Source organism: Alexandromys fortis, unplaced genomic scaffold (assembly GCF_014885135.2).
Source record: "Alexandromys fortis isolate MF-2015 unplaced genomic scaffold, M_Fortis_MF-2015_v1.1 scaffold_84, whole genome shotgun sequence".
In the NCBI taxonomy this organism is placed as follows: domain Eukaryota; kingdom Metazoa; phylum Chordata; class Mammalia; order Rodentia; family Cricetidae; genus Alexandromys; species Alexandromys fortis.
This window is the reverse complement of record NW_026068017.1, coordinates 1,636,555-1,650,948: the sequence shown is the minus strand read 5'-3', so window position 1 is coordinate 1,650,948 and position 14,394 is coordinate 1,636,555. Positions and strand designations below refer to the sequence as shown.

General features: G+C 52.1%; 1 protein-coding gene across 1 annotated transcript in view; it reads right to left on the bottom strand.

Annotated features, from left to right (window-relative positions):
- Nucleotides 1–254: 254 nt before the first annotated feature.
- Pitpnm3 (PITPNM family member 3) overlaps nucleotides 255–14,394 on the bottom strand; it is a 95,224-nt gene continuing 81,084 nt past the window's right edge. Inside the window, exons 16-22 of the mRNA XM_050162877.1 lie at nucleotides 13,561–13,677; nucleotides 11,908–12,024; nucleotides 11,439–11,587; nucleotides 11,077–11,226; nucleotides 9,175–9,358; nucleotides 4,848–4,976; nucleotides 255–4,327 (exon numbers count right to left, since the gene is read on the bottom strand). Of these exons, the coding sequence (XP_050018834.1) occupies nucleotides 4,950–4,976; nucleotides 9,175–9,358; nucleotides 11,077–11,226; nucleotides 11,439–11,587; nucleotides 11,908–12,024; nucleotides 13,561–13,677 (744 nt within the window). The 3' untranslated portion in view covers nucleotides 255–4,327; nucleotides 4,848–4,949. The remainder of the gene's footprint in view (nucleotides 4,328–4,847; nucleotides 4,977–9,174; nucleotides 9,359–11,076; nucleotides 11,227–11,438; nucleotides 11,588–11,907; nucleotides 12,025–13,560; nucleotides 13,678–14,394) is intronic.

Below are 14,394 nucleotides of genomic sequence, written 5' to 3'. Positions count from 1 at the left end.
GGACTGGAGCTCAGCTCTGTGTCTCCCATCCCATCTGCTCCTGTTCTTCTCGCCTAGAGAACCAGAGTGCAGAAAAAATGGCTCAGTGGTTAAGAGCACTGGCTGCTCTTCCAGAGGACCCAGGTTCAATTCCCAGCAAGAACATGGCAGCGCACAACTGTGTGTCGCTCCAGTCCCAGGGCACCCAACACCCATGACAAAACACCATGCACATAAAAATAGATAAAAGAAAAGCTTTTTCATCACCGCACATCTTAAAGGCAAATAAGGTTTTTATTTAAGTGACAACATTTCGGTTAAAAACAGCTCACATCAAAATCAAGACCAATTGTAAAAATCTTTTTAATTCCATAATGCTGTTTTCGTCTTGTTAGAAATTGGATATTTTACATTTTCTCTTCTAACGGATTTTGTACAAGGCAGCCATGAGGACTGGAATAAGCCTTTTCTATCACAGAACCAGCCATCACAGCGAGTACTGGAAGTTACACACACAGGGACAGGCAGACCACAGACAAGGTCAGACGGGCTGCCACCACTGAGTAAACAAAGGACAGTGGGTCTGGGTCTGAGGGGGCATGTCCCACGCTGCCACTGTGCCTCCCGTTCCTCGGTGTCCCCTACCTCTTCTGCACCTCCACAGGGTGGAGTCAAATTCTGTTTTTTTTTCCCCCAACCTCCCTGTTAGTTTACCAGCAAGATCAGGCAGGGCTTTGCTACTTGTACTAAACGTTTAACTTGGGTGTATAAGAAATTCCTCCCTAGCCCAGAAGGGAAAGAAAAGGGATTTTTTTTTTTTTAATTTTCAGAGCACTTGGAATGGAACCCCGGGGATTCCGCTGGAAAGTGGCTGTTTAAGGCGGGGTCAACTGCAAGGCTCCTACAGTCAGGGTGCCCCTCCCAGACGGGGCTTCACCTGAGCTGAGTGGAGAGTATGCCTGCAAAAGTGGCACCTCCTCCAGACCTGGGCACATCGGTCTGGCAGGGTCCATTCCCCAGTTAAAGACAGGTGCCATGTTTTGTCTGCAGGATACTTCCGGGGCACAGCTCTGGGCTGCGGAGTGCCCTAAGTACAGTTTAAAAACCATTAGATACAGCTTTCCCTTCTTCAGAGAACCACCCCAATCTCAGGAATACTGGGGTTCAGATACATTTGATGTAGCCCAGCACCCAGGCGGGAAGGCTGTTTGTCTGAATGCATGAAAATAATTTATTTTCTTTAAAAAATATCTTGTGATGCTTCAGGGAGGGGTCAGTCTTTAGGGGTGAGGGGCATGAGGCTGAAAGAGCAGACTCCAGCAACCCACAACAGGACGAGGGATAAAGGAAGGTGTCAGGCATCCCTCAGCCAGGTCAGGACAGCTACCACATGGGAAAAACAAACATGCCACTCAGATACGGGAACTTTGGTCAAGCAGGAACATGTTTCAGCAGCTGGAGAGCAGGCACACTGGGAGCTAGAGGTCTCTAGAAAACAGCTGGATGGGGCGTCACAGAACTACTGGAGGAGGCAACGGCACTCTCCTCTGGAGAACACTAAGTATCAGTTCCTCTGATCTCTGTCCTAATTGAACACAACACTAGCAGAAAGCACACGCAGAGTACAGTTGCCAGGAAGCCAAGACTGAGCTGTTCTCTAAACAGAGCAGTGAGCGCGTACTTCACACGGGCGCCAAGGCTCCTAGGGTGGTATTCACAACACCTGTACACCTGCGGCATCCCATAAAAGGGATCACCCTAGCCCCAATGTGAGGCTCTAGCAAAAGAGGAGTGGGGCCTCTGGCTGGCTCTGACCCACAGAGCCCGGTCACTGGCTCCAGTCTCCCTGGGGGTCCCCCACTCACACAAACACTCAGCCTGGGGTTCTCAGAAAAGGGAGAGGTGTTTATCATTTGAAAGTGGCTCCTGCTGGGAGGAGAATCAGTCAGGTCTATCCAAGCTCAAATCATAGCATTTAGGGGAAAGGACTGTACTTAAGGTGGTTATACCATATGAGTTGGTGCCAAAAGACAGGCAAGAATGGTGGAGGAAGGTGGTATGGGGCAGCGGGGGCAGGTATAACTTCTAAGAGAAATGGGGGGAGGCAGGTATGAACTTCTAAGAGGCAGGATAGAAAGAGGAAGCTAAAGCTGGTCCCATACCTCCTTGCCCTCTCTGCAGCCCCCTGGCAGTGATGGGCATGGTTTGCCAAGTGCAGTGCTGATGCCGCTGAAAGAGCTGGCAGATAGGATGGGATGGGCAGAGGGAACAGGAGCTGGAAGATAGGATGGGCAGAGAGAACAGGAGCTAGCAGATAGGATGGGGTGGGCAGAGGGAATGGGAGCTAGCAGATAGGATGGGGTGGGCAGAGGGAACAGGAGCTGGCAGATAGGATGGGGTGGACAGAGGGAACAGGAGCTGGCAGACTGGAGAAGATATTTGAGTGGGAAAAGCCGGGTGGGTACTGGGAACCCACACCCCCTCCAGCCTAAGTGAGGCACCCAGTTTGCTGAGCAACTCACAACCTAGTGCCAGTCACCCCCATCAGCAGCAACCACAGGCTGCATGGGAGCTGCAAGAGGTAGACATTGAACAGAAGCGACACTGAGCTGACAGGAGCCTGCTGTGTACGCAGATATTCGGCTCTGGCCTCTGTGGTGGCCCAGGGGGTTCTAAGACACCCAGGCAGCCATACAACAGGTATCAGCCTGGGCCATGGAGCAAGGGGGAGACTCGCCAAGGCCAGGGACTCGGCAGCAAAGAAACACCCCCTGCCACCACCATAAGGGTTCTGACTACCCTAGAGGAGATTCTATGCTCAAACTTAACTGAGTTGCCAGGGAGGGGAAGAGAATACAACAGCTTGAGTCAATATTCCATGAACCTCCAGAACCCAAGATCTCAGTTCTGTGCATTCCAGAAAACCTAAAGAGAAAAAGCCAGTCCGAGCAGAGCTATGGAAGGGGCCACCATGTTGTCCCCTTTGTTGGCAGAAGGAAGCACTTTCTGTTTCCCTCAGTGTACACAAACAAGCTTATTTCTCCACGAAGTTGTGCCTTCCTTCCTCTGAGGTGCTAGGCTCCCTTTCAGTCCTACCTAGAATCTCTATCCCAGGGTGGGGAGGACTGGAATGGGGGAGGGGGGCACTGGGCATTCTGTGAAGCCCCAGAGAGCACAAATGCTGGACAGCCTCGGAATCAAACCCAGGACCCATCTCAGCCAAGAGGCCCCTTCTAGTTACAGAAAAAGGCAGGGCCCAAAGAGGATATGCTACAGACTGTAGCCAGACCAATTCGGGGCAGAGTCCATGGCTGCAGCCTCTCGGGGAAGTGCACAAGGCAAGACTCAAGGAAGAGGAACATCTGTCTTCAAGGGCCACAGGAGAACAAGAAGGGTAGCAAAGGACAGCTGCAAGACAGACAGTCAGCACCAGACCCGGTCCCCAGGGGTTGTGGATCGACTCCACATACACAGATTGGACCCAGAGAATGTCCTCTCCCATAAAGTGATCTCACTGTGTCATAAGATAGCCAGCCCCAAAGTGGTGCCCCGGATGTCACAAGGAGTGCAGGCACAAATGCCACTCACTCTTCTACATACTGTCAAGTTGTCGCACCTGCAAGCGGCCAGAGGTAAACACCTGTCTGGCAGTCTACCTAGTGCTGGGGGCTTCTCTAGTTTGAGCCTGCCTAGCGCAGCTACAGAAACCTCAGGACTCGAAAAGATGGTCAACTTTACCCAAACACTGGGCACAGGCAGGCTTGGCCCAAGGGTCACACTCACACATCACCCCTGACTCCGGCTTGTGAGCACAGGCACGGGGAAGCGGCGGTGGCTGCACTGAGACACCCCGATTTCACCCCCATAGCAGCCCAGAGAGCTCCCCAGTGTCATGGCAAGGTCCCTCCCTGCTCTGGTCGGACACTGCTGGACAGACACGGGAGGGAAAAAGCAGGAAAACGCCTTTATCAGGGAGAAGGCAACACTTCCCTTCCCTGCAGGCCGCCTAACTGCCCCCACTGTTCTGAGCACCGCCCACCCTTCAGGGCACCGACTCGAACTTGGGGGGCCCTCGCGCCCAGCTGAGCGCAGGCAGCGGCCGCTCGTGGTCCTTGTCGGACTCGGGCTGGCTCTGTGCCCGCTCGGGCTTGGGGTTAGGGGCGGGTGGGTCCGGCTGCTGCACTGACATGGTCCTGCGCAGGTGGTTGCGCTTGCGCAGAAACTCCGGCTGCGCGTGCAACCCAAAGCTGCCCTTGCGCAGGATCATCCGCGAGTTGTTCTTCTTGGGGCGCGAGCGGTGGCTGGCCTCCAGTGCCGCCAGGTGTGCGGCATAGCCTTCACTCAGGAACTGTGGAGGGGACAAGCATCAGGCTAGCATCTGACCGTGTCCCCCAACATCGCCACTTCCCTTGGGCATCCTCCAAGGGAGTCTGCAGCTTCTCCAGGACCCCAAAAGCAGTAGCAGGGAAGCTCATTACAGTTCTAGGGTTCCCGCAGGCCACTGAGCACCCCTGTCTGCACCCCTGCACTCTGACTCAACCCCAGGTTCTTTCTGCTTTCCGTCGTCCTCCCCACCCTTTCCCGGAGGCCAGCTTTACCCTGGAGTCTAGGCTTGCAGCGCATCTCCAGGGCCTCATCAATCACTCATTCAGAGTGGCACTTGTTTTTGTAATAAACAGTCGTTGCCATTTCCCCTTCCCCTAGATGCCATTACATCCGTCTCCACTTGGATTCTCCCCTGCGTCCAGCAGGGGGCCTGGCCCAAGGCATTGCTCAGTAGGGATAAATGAATGAGCAAATGAAGGGATGAGCAAGTAACTGAACTGATTAGGTGCCGCCCTCGATTCCCTTCCCTGGCTCCCACACACCTGGCACTGGGTTTGGTACTTCTTGGTGGGCCGGCCCACGATGAAGATCTGGGATGCAGGGAGGCCCAGCACACTGTAGACAGAGATGTCTTTCGTGGAGCCTTAGGCTGCAGTGATTTTGATGAAGCACTGAAACACAAAGCAAACTGGTGAAGAGGGAAGAAGACCTAGGGAGACCCTGCTGGGGAGCCCTTCATCTGCACTCAGACACCAAGTCCACCTTTGCTAGGAGCCACCCCCAGATGACTGCCCCTCCTTGCCCCAGTTCTTCACACTAGAGCTGAGGTGGGGCACTATGGCTCTATCAGGGAATGGAAATACATTACTTACTGACCACTACTGCCCAGTCCCAACCTCCTCCCATCCCCACACACCTACCCACACCACCCCATACACCTCCCACAGTGGGGCCAAGTTATGCATTATGGACCCTAAACTAGGGGCAAGCTCTAGGCTAGCCATGTGACCCCTGCCTCCTGATAGTTGGTCTGTTGAGCTCCCCAAAAATCCAGACCCAGTTTAGAGATCTGCCCTCCTCGTCCTGGGGTGCTTCCTTCAGTTAACTGCCTTGATCCCCCACCTACCCAGCTGGTGATGCTCACTACACTGCACCCTCACTGTGTGTCCCCTGTCAGCGTCACCCTCTGTCCTACCATGTTCACTGGGGATGTGATGGCTAGTTTTATAGCAACTCCACACAAGCTAGAGTTATCTGGAAAGAAGAACCTCAGTTGAGAAAATGCCTCCATAAGATCTGGCTGCGGGGCATATTTTAAAATAGTGATTGATGGGGGAGGGCCAGCCCATTGTGAGTAGCAGCATCCCTAGGCTGGTGGTCGTGGGTTCTATAAGAGAAGAGGCTGGGCAAGCCATTAAGCAGCACTCCTCTATGGCCTCTGCATCCATTTCTGCCTCCAGGTCCCTTCCCTGCTTGAATTCCTATCCTGACTTCCTTCAGTGATGAACTACGATATGGAAGTGTAAGCAGGATAAACCCTTTCCTCCTCAACTTGCTTTGGGTCACGGTGCTTCATCACAGCAATAGTTACCCTGACTAGGACAGGGGACTTAAGTCTGAGCTACAGTTTCCCTCCTTTCAATGCACTGTCATCACTAGGACGACACTGCCAACTATGATTCAAATGTGAAGTGAGCCCTATAGGCACGTGTGCAGGAAGCCTGATCTCCAGCTAGTGATGCCACTGAGAAGTAACGAGTTGATGTGTACTGACTTCATCCATGGGGTTGAGCCATTGACGAGTTCACAGCTGAATGGACAGGTAAAGTTAGAGGAAGCTTTCCGCGGGCTTGCTCTGTTTCCTGGCCACCATGAGGCAAGCAGCTTTCTTCTGCTGCCCGCTCCCACCAGTATATTTTTTACTTCCACCTCAGCCTACAGCAATGGAGCTAGCAAACCACAGACGGACACCTCTGAAACCATGAGCCAAAAACTCTTTCCTCAGGTCAATTTCTCAAGAACACACTGTCCTCATGGAGAGCCTGTTGCTGCCCACCCTTTTAACCTGCTCCAGGTTGAGACCCACCTTCCTCTGGACCCCACCTCTCTATCCCCTTGGCCTTCGGAGGTGTCCTTTTCTCACCAAGGCCATCCACTGGTCAGGCTTCAGCTAGCAGACAGCTGTCACTGTCCCACTTCCACGAGAGAGGGTCTGTTGCTTGAAACCCTCCCTGCCCTAGCCTCTTCCTCCCCAACTGTTCTCCCTGTTCTCAGCTGGCTTTCACCCTGCTCCCAGAAGCACAACACAGCTTCACCTTGCTCCAACCATCCCTGGGTGGTGCCTGCCCTGCCCCCAGGCAGCTCCACTGACTGTATCCAGGGCCCCAGTCTCTGCCTACAGCCCAGACTACTGCCCTGATCCATGCACTGGGATTCGTATGGCTCATGATCCATGGCCCTTTCAGTGTCCTCGTGTGCACATCTGACTCCATCTTCCTTCTCCTGTATCCCTTCCCATTTCATCTGTTTATTCATTTATGTATTCATGCTACTAGCACTTACTGAGCACCTACTGCATGCCACCACTACCTGGAGATACATCTTGAACAACACAAATGAGCCCAATGCCACCTTGATCTCTCTCTTGGTCATGGAATAGGACAACTGAGAGTGCCGTGCCCATGAATCAACCATTCCCAAGTCCTGGCAATGCCAACTGCTCAGTCTTCTGGCTGTGCATGCCTTTCTCTCCATAGCATAGCTACTGTCTGACTGTCTGGATTCTAGCCTTCTTGCTGGGGTAACAGCCTCCTAAGTACCCTTCCTTCTTCACTTTGCCACTGTGTTTTCCGGGGATTTCCCAGAGGGATCTTCCTACAACCCAAACTAGATGCTGTCACAGCCCTAGTCCAAAGTCCCCCATTGCTCCACACTGCCCTCAGCAGAGAGCCCAAGATCTTGATTGGTTTCCAGGGTTTCTAAACCTAGCAAGTTTGGGTCCCTAGTGAGTTCTAGGATCTCAGATCTGACCCTGTCTGCATTACCCCCATCCTGTATTGCTTCAGTTCTGAGAACAGCCCAGGGTATTTCTCACCCCTGCATCTTTGCATCTGGTGAAAGTTGTCAAAATCACAATAGAATCACTTGGGTCAACCCCATCAAAAACAACAAGTCAAGAGTTTATGAAGGAAGTATTCGCACTCGTGATGGCCTGGATAATAACTCTCTCTCTCTCTCTCTCTCTCTCTCTCTCTCTCTCTCTCTCTCTCTCACACACACACACACACACACACACACACACACACACACAATCTACCAGGACCAAAAACGCAATGTCCAGATATGGTGACACACACCCCTAATCCCAGCACTTGGGAGGTAGAGGCAGATGAATCTCTGTGAGTTTGCGGCCAGCTTGGTTTACGTTGGGAGCCCCAGGCAATCCAGGGTTACACAGGGTTACCTGATCTAAAAGATAATAATCAAGTTTTAAGAGGTCACAGCAATCTCATACAAGCATGACTTCTCCAAGAACATTCGCTCGGTAACTGTCCGTGCACGCTCAGACTAAGGTCGTCATTGTTATTTCTTGTTACAGCCGAACAGTTATCGTCTTAGGACACATTTTGTCATCTTCCTCCACCGTTACCCTTTCAAATCCCCCTTGCCTCACCCTCTTCGAGAAGTTCCATAAACCAGCGTGGCACATGCATCCTCCTACAGAGCTAGTCTCAAATAAAGCTTGATTTCATGTCTGTCTTTGTATTTCCCCAGGCCCAGCAAATTGCCGTTTCATCATCGTCTACCTGACAACTCATACTCATAGGTCAAGTCTAAGTCCAGAAGTTATTACCTACCAGAAGCCGCTCAGCTTTCCCGGGCAAACCTAGGTCCTTTCTCCTCTGTTTGCCAATATTGCCCTCTTTTCTGCCACACACCACTAATTGTCAATTTGCATGCCTTTCTTTCTCTAGATCAGAGATTGGCAGACTTTTTCTTTGAAAAGCCAAACAGTAAATATTTTAGGCTTTGAGCTCTGCCACAGCAACTCGACTCTGCTCTTTCACTGCATCGTAAAGGCAGCCACAGACAATACATAAACAGATGAGCTTGGCCCTTTGCCAATAAAACTTTATTTATGGACACTGAAATTTGAACTCGTATAATTTTCATTTGTCTACTCCTGCTTCTCATCTGCAGGTCAGTCTCTCTCTCTCTCTCTCACTCTCTCTCTCCCTTTCCCTCTCCCTCCCCTTCCCCCCTCCCCACCACCCTACTTCTAATCCTACAGGGTGAGGATTTCATTGAGGGCTCTGCACAAAGATGTCAGTCCGCTGCCTGAGCAGAAACTCAGAGTTTCTGAGCCTGGGAATTTGCCTTTTTTTTTTTTTAATGATTCCTAAGAGCAGCTGGAGAATCACAGCTCTAGGCAACAGAGTCAGGAAATCGGGCTAGAAACGCCAGCACCCGGCAACTAGAAACACAACAGAGCCTGAAATGTCTCAATAGGCACTGAGATATCTACTGCAGGAATAACCAGATGTAGAGACAAGGATTTAGATCTTGGAGTCAGGAGAAGATAAAGCATGAATATCTGTCGATGAAGATAACATCTGCCTCTTAGGTCTATTAAGATGGTCCCATGACAGGCACGCACTCTGCCACTCTGCCAAAAAAAAAAAAAAAAAAGTGCCTCCCTTCCCTTCACCAGCAGAGGATCCCGACGCCCAACCCCTTGGGCCTGAAAAGGGGAGGAGCTTGCAGAGGGTCCAGAATTAACTCCTCTCTGGCTAATAAAGGCCAGCTCAACGCCTTGGGGCGCTCGCGTGGGTGTGGCCGCAGTCTTTCCTTCCCCGGTTCCACACTCACCTCCTGCATGAGGTTGCGAAGGAAGATGGCCTTCTGCCTCAGCGGGTCGTGCACCAGTCCGTCCGAGAAGAAGATCATGCCCTGTGGGAAGTTGTGCTGGGACAGCCACGACACGACCCGCTGCTTCTGCATGTCCGGCCGCCCCGTGATGTAAAGGATCATGTAGCCCAGATCCTGCCAGTGCCTGGTGAGATGGCATTGCTGGGTCCAGCTCGGCCCCTGCAGGCCGCCCGCTACCCAAATACCTGTCCTGTCTGCTGCTGCCCTCTAGAGAAGCGATACGTAGTGGTAAGAGGGCTCTCAAGTCCCGGCTCCTGCTTCAGGTGGGTGAACAGTGTACATTTCCTCCAGATGGCCTAGAAGAACTGGCCCGACCTGGTTCCTCACCTTTACCTCTCCTGCTTTGGCTTTCTCCACTAACAAAAAAAGCTTGCAGTACTCCCAGGCCAGGGGCTTTGTGCCCACCTTCAGTGACTGGTCCTTAGTTCCACCCCATCTTTCCCATGGGCCACGACGAAAGTCGTTGGTGATCACTTTCCCTCTGGTTCTCCCACCGGATCTGACCTTGTGTACCTTGGAGCTCGTCTCTCTTGTGCGTGTGTTTAGTCTCCCCATCTGTGAGATGGGGTTAATCATCCAAACATTCCACGGGATTATTCCAAGGATAAAGGCATTGATCCCAAACCTGATTGGCATAGTCTACCTGGTAAAGTTGGTTTCATTACCACCCTTAACTGTTTCCTGGCGATTTCTATAAACCACAAACCCAAAGCCGTTGCTCCTATTCCTGAAACCATGCCTGGATCCCATATTTAAAGACTTCCCTCTACTCTTGGACTTCACTCTGATGAGTAGAACCTCCCTATCCACACAGGGCTGCTCTGCCTCTCCTGTACAAACCCTGTGCTCTTGGCTCAGGACTCTCTCCTAGACACCCTGCCTATCTACATCTTCATCCTTCAGGGTCCCAATTCTCACTTCCCGGGTAGAATCAGTTCTTTACTGTTTTCCATGGATGGCCCACGGTACAGATGAGCCCAGACCTGGGTAGGTATTATTATGGTACTCGCCGTCAGCCTGCTGCCATGGATTGGGATTTCTAAATCCAGAGAGTGGCCTGACCATCTGGGAAGATGCGAAAATGTGCAGTGTAGGTGTTACAAGGATGCTGGGGGCTCCCAGAGCGACCCCCAGAGAGGCAGGGTCTGTGTCAGACACATAGAAAGCAGCTTCTGACAGCCAGCAAGGTGTGGCAGCTCTGTGGTGAAGGAGGGTAGAGCCACAGAGGGAGAGAGCACAGCCCCCATGGGATAAACCAACCAATCCTCTCAGCGGGCTGTGCAGGACCTCTCCAACAGGACCAGAAAGCAGCTGGAGACAACTGTCTCTCCAGAGCCTCAAAGTCAGCCCAGCTTCTCTCCCTGAGCAAGGCAGGGCAATCCCTACCCCAGCTGCCCCAAACTCCTCGTGTCTCCCCATTCCTGTCCATTCTTGGGGTCTAAGCTCCTATTGTCACCAAGGACTATTTCTCCTCCCTGGTTTATTCTCCTCCGCTGGTCTCAGATTCTCCCACCAGCAGCAATCTTTACGGCAGAACCCAAGCCAGAGCCTGGAGTGTGGAGCTGACCTCAGGGAAAAGATGAAAGGATGCCCATGAGAAGAGAAGAGGGGGGAGGGACAAATGAATGAGCTAAAGTCTACAAAGGGGACTGATCTCCCCAGAGACTCCCAGTGAATGGCTACAGGAGGTAAAGCCAGAACTTGGCAGTGCCTAGGCCCAGAGACCTACAGAAGTCCTAGAGAAAGCTGGTTTGAGGTCAGGGGATGACTAATTAGCACTTTCTCCAAAGCTGCTGGTTCCTGCCCTGGGGAAACACCTTCCTTAGGGGAGGTGACACTCACCGAACAACATCCACTGCACCTGGCCGGACCTTGGGGTCACTTCCCATGATAGACACGCTGGCCGCAAAGGATCCATCGATACTGAACACAACACACTCCATGCCTCGGGGCAGCACTGTGAGGTAGCTCATCGCACAGGTCTGGTCACCCCTGAAAGGTATCAGCCTGATGTCAGCCTACAGCTGAAATCAGTCAGTCTGGGGCCAGGTTCCTGGTGGTGCCTCCTGATACCATGGCTAGTAGCCTCTTCCCTTTTCCTGTCTCCATATAAACAGAAATAAACTCTGTCTTCCAGCCAAGCTTGGATGGGGGGGCCACCCCAAAAGTCCGTCATGAGATCCTCACACACACCCTGGTCCTACCTGACCACCATCTTTACAGGGTAGACACCAACCCCCAGGCGCCGGGGCCGCGGCACATTGTACGTGATCCTGCCACTGTTGTTGGTGATCTCTGTGTCCAGGTGGACCCAGCGGCCTGACGATGGCTCTGTCATCACTAGGATGTCCACCTGCAGTCAGTGAAGGAAGCGAGGGACTTGCTAAAGGGTGAAGGACTACATGCTTGACAACCAAAACAACAGACACCTGGACACAGTTTCCTGCCTGCCATATCCGTGAGTTTCCTATAACCCTCCCTCCATGTGGCAGCCACACTGGCTTCCCCACCTCCTTGGAGATACCAAGTTCCCCTTATCCTTCGTTGGTCTGCCAGGCCGGGAAAGGGTTCCCTGCTTCGTGTTCCAACACCGTTCTTCTATCACCCTTTCTGTCCGTGATACTATGAGCCATGTGACACAGGTGAGCCAAGGAGATGCTCAACCCTTGGTACCTTCTCTCCAGTCAGAGCCACCATGTCAAGAGGGCCATACATGAAGCGCCCCACCAGGACCTGGGGGCCATCTTCAGCCGCAATTACATCATTGGCACGGTGGTTCGCAGTGACATTCTGCAAGGACAGAAAGAAACAACCTGGCTCAGCCTTTGCAGACAAAGCTCACTCTTGCTTTATCATTAAAGCCTTGAAAGGATGACTTCTGGGCTATGGCTCAGCTGAGTCAGGCGTCCAGGAGCTGCCTGCACTAGGATTCCAGAAGCAGACTGAGCTACAAAAACTGCTTCTTAGGCTGCCCACCAAGGCGGACCCCATGCTCTTGAGTCTGCACACCTCCTGAGGTGACAACTGGCCTTTACAACCTGCATTTCATTTTTAGGTACCTGGGCTGGAAACTACCCAGTCACCTTTGGGTCTTTCTTGGCATAAAGAGCCATCTACCATGTCTACAATGGGGTAGCCACTATGGAAAGCAGCACAGTGTTTCCTCGGGAGATTAAGTGTAGAATTACCAATCCTCATCTATACCCAAAATAATAAAAATATATGCCCACAAACTGCATAGATGAGTGTGTAAAACAGTACTATTCAAAATATCCAACAGGTAGAAACAACCCAAATGCCTATCAACTGACAACTGGATGGACAGAATTCATGGATACAGTAGAATAGTATCCAGTCAGGAAAAGGAGACGAGATGCTATGCATGGCACAACATGAGTGAACCTTGGAAACATGCTAAGTGAAAGAAGGAAGATATAAACACACATGTGACTTCAGACACACGAAATGTGGAGAACGGGTGAAGCTACAGAGACCAACACTAGATGACTGCTTGGCTACTCCGGGAGGAGCCCGGGGCAGCAGGGAGGGAAAAGGGCTGCAGGGAAAGGGGTTTCCTGTATGAGGTGACAAAAAAAGTTCTAAAACCGACTGTGGTTGGGTTGGCATGCAGCTGTGAATATATTATTTGACATTGGATTGTGTGGCAGGTGAATTAGATCACCTATGTGGTGTGTAATTTTGTGTTTGTCCATGCACAAAAACATTGATTCACGAAGCATTAGTCACTCTGCCTTCCAGGACTGTTTTTAGAATCCACACTTGACGTTCTTTCTCACCAGATCAACACTGTGTTGGCATACTCTGAGATGATGCGCAGCATCCGAGACAGAGTAGGCAGTGACGGCAGTTGACTGAGAGAATGCGTGAATGAATGCCTCCCAAACTCCTCTTTATCCCCCAGTACCCTACAGAGGAGCCCCATCTTTAGAGAAGCCCAGTGTGGTCTGCCCTGGCAATCCTGATGTGTAGGTACATCCTGTTGCGGCAAGGATGGCCCCCATCCCTACTCAACAGCTGAGAGACCTGGGGCACAGGCAAGATGATCTATGTCAAATCCATGTCTCCAGAAGCCTGGCATGGAGCAATCATTCCACAACCACCCTGCTTTTACCATTCCAGAGCCCCGGACTTCCAGGTGGAGCCCGACCGTGGGAGATGAACTCACAGCTGCTCCCTCACGCAAGCACTCAGGCCAACAGGAAAGGAGAAAAGCTCCGCCAGAAAACTAGAGTTCTTATCTGGTACATGGTTGCCCAGACTCTCAAGGTCACCTATCCAACAAATATGACTGCAGCAAGCTCTTACCCGCAATTTGACCTGGGTCCGCTTGCGCAGCCACTTCTCCCGGGGATTAGCGGGGCTCAGAGCCGTGGGGTCCAGGCCAGTGTTCTCCTTCACACTTGCGCTCTCATAACGCATCACCTAGCCAAAAGCGAGGCGGGGCTCGGGAGCATGTCCTCGTCCTCAACCGTTCTGCCAGTCAAGCCCTACTTCTGGCTTCCCTATGACATCGCCTGGACCGTGCTGGGGCCCTGGGAGTTATCTCCAGTCCTACCTGTGTGGACAGCTGGAACCAGAGAACTGTCCCCTTGGTAGCTCTGCTTTGGGGGCAGCCTCTGACATTCATGCCTGACTCTTGGAGTTTCCTAACTAGCATTCATTTGTTCCCTACCTTCCCTCTTCTATCGTGGGTGGCCTTTGCCTAAGGCCAGCTGGAGCCTTGACTCAGCCCTGTTCCTTCCTCGATGCCGTTGCTTCAGCAGCGCTCCCTTCTCTGATCTAGATCTTTTCGGCTGGGCCATTCTCTTCAACACCCCAAAATGCCTACCCTGCTCCTCTCATCTGAGCATGTCTTCTCATTGGAGACCCTCATGCCTTGTCCATAGCACCAAGTTCTCCATGAGACTCCAGCACTCCCTCGCCTACCTCCTCTCCTCTGTCCTGTCCCCAGCACTCCACTGAAGCATTTCTCCAGCCTCCATGTTGACACATCAGCATGGCTTCCTCGGCAGGTTTCACTTTATTATCTAGAGAGTTGGCGTTCTCCTCTGACCTGTCACTTTCGCTTCAGTGTCCCAGTGCTTTCTCAACACTGTCAGATAGAGGCCAACTGCTCCCTGGGACCTCGGTACCCTGCCA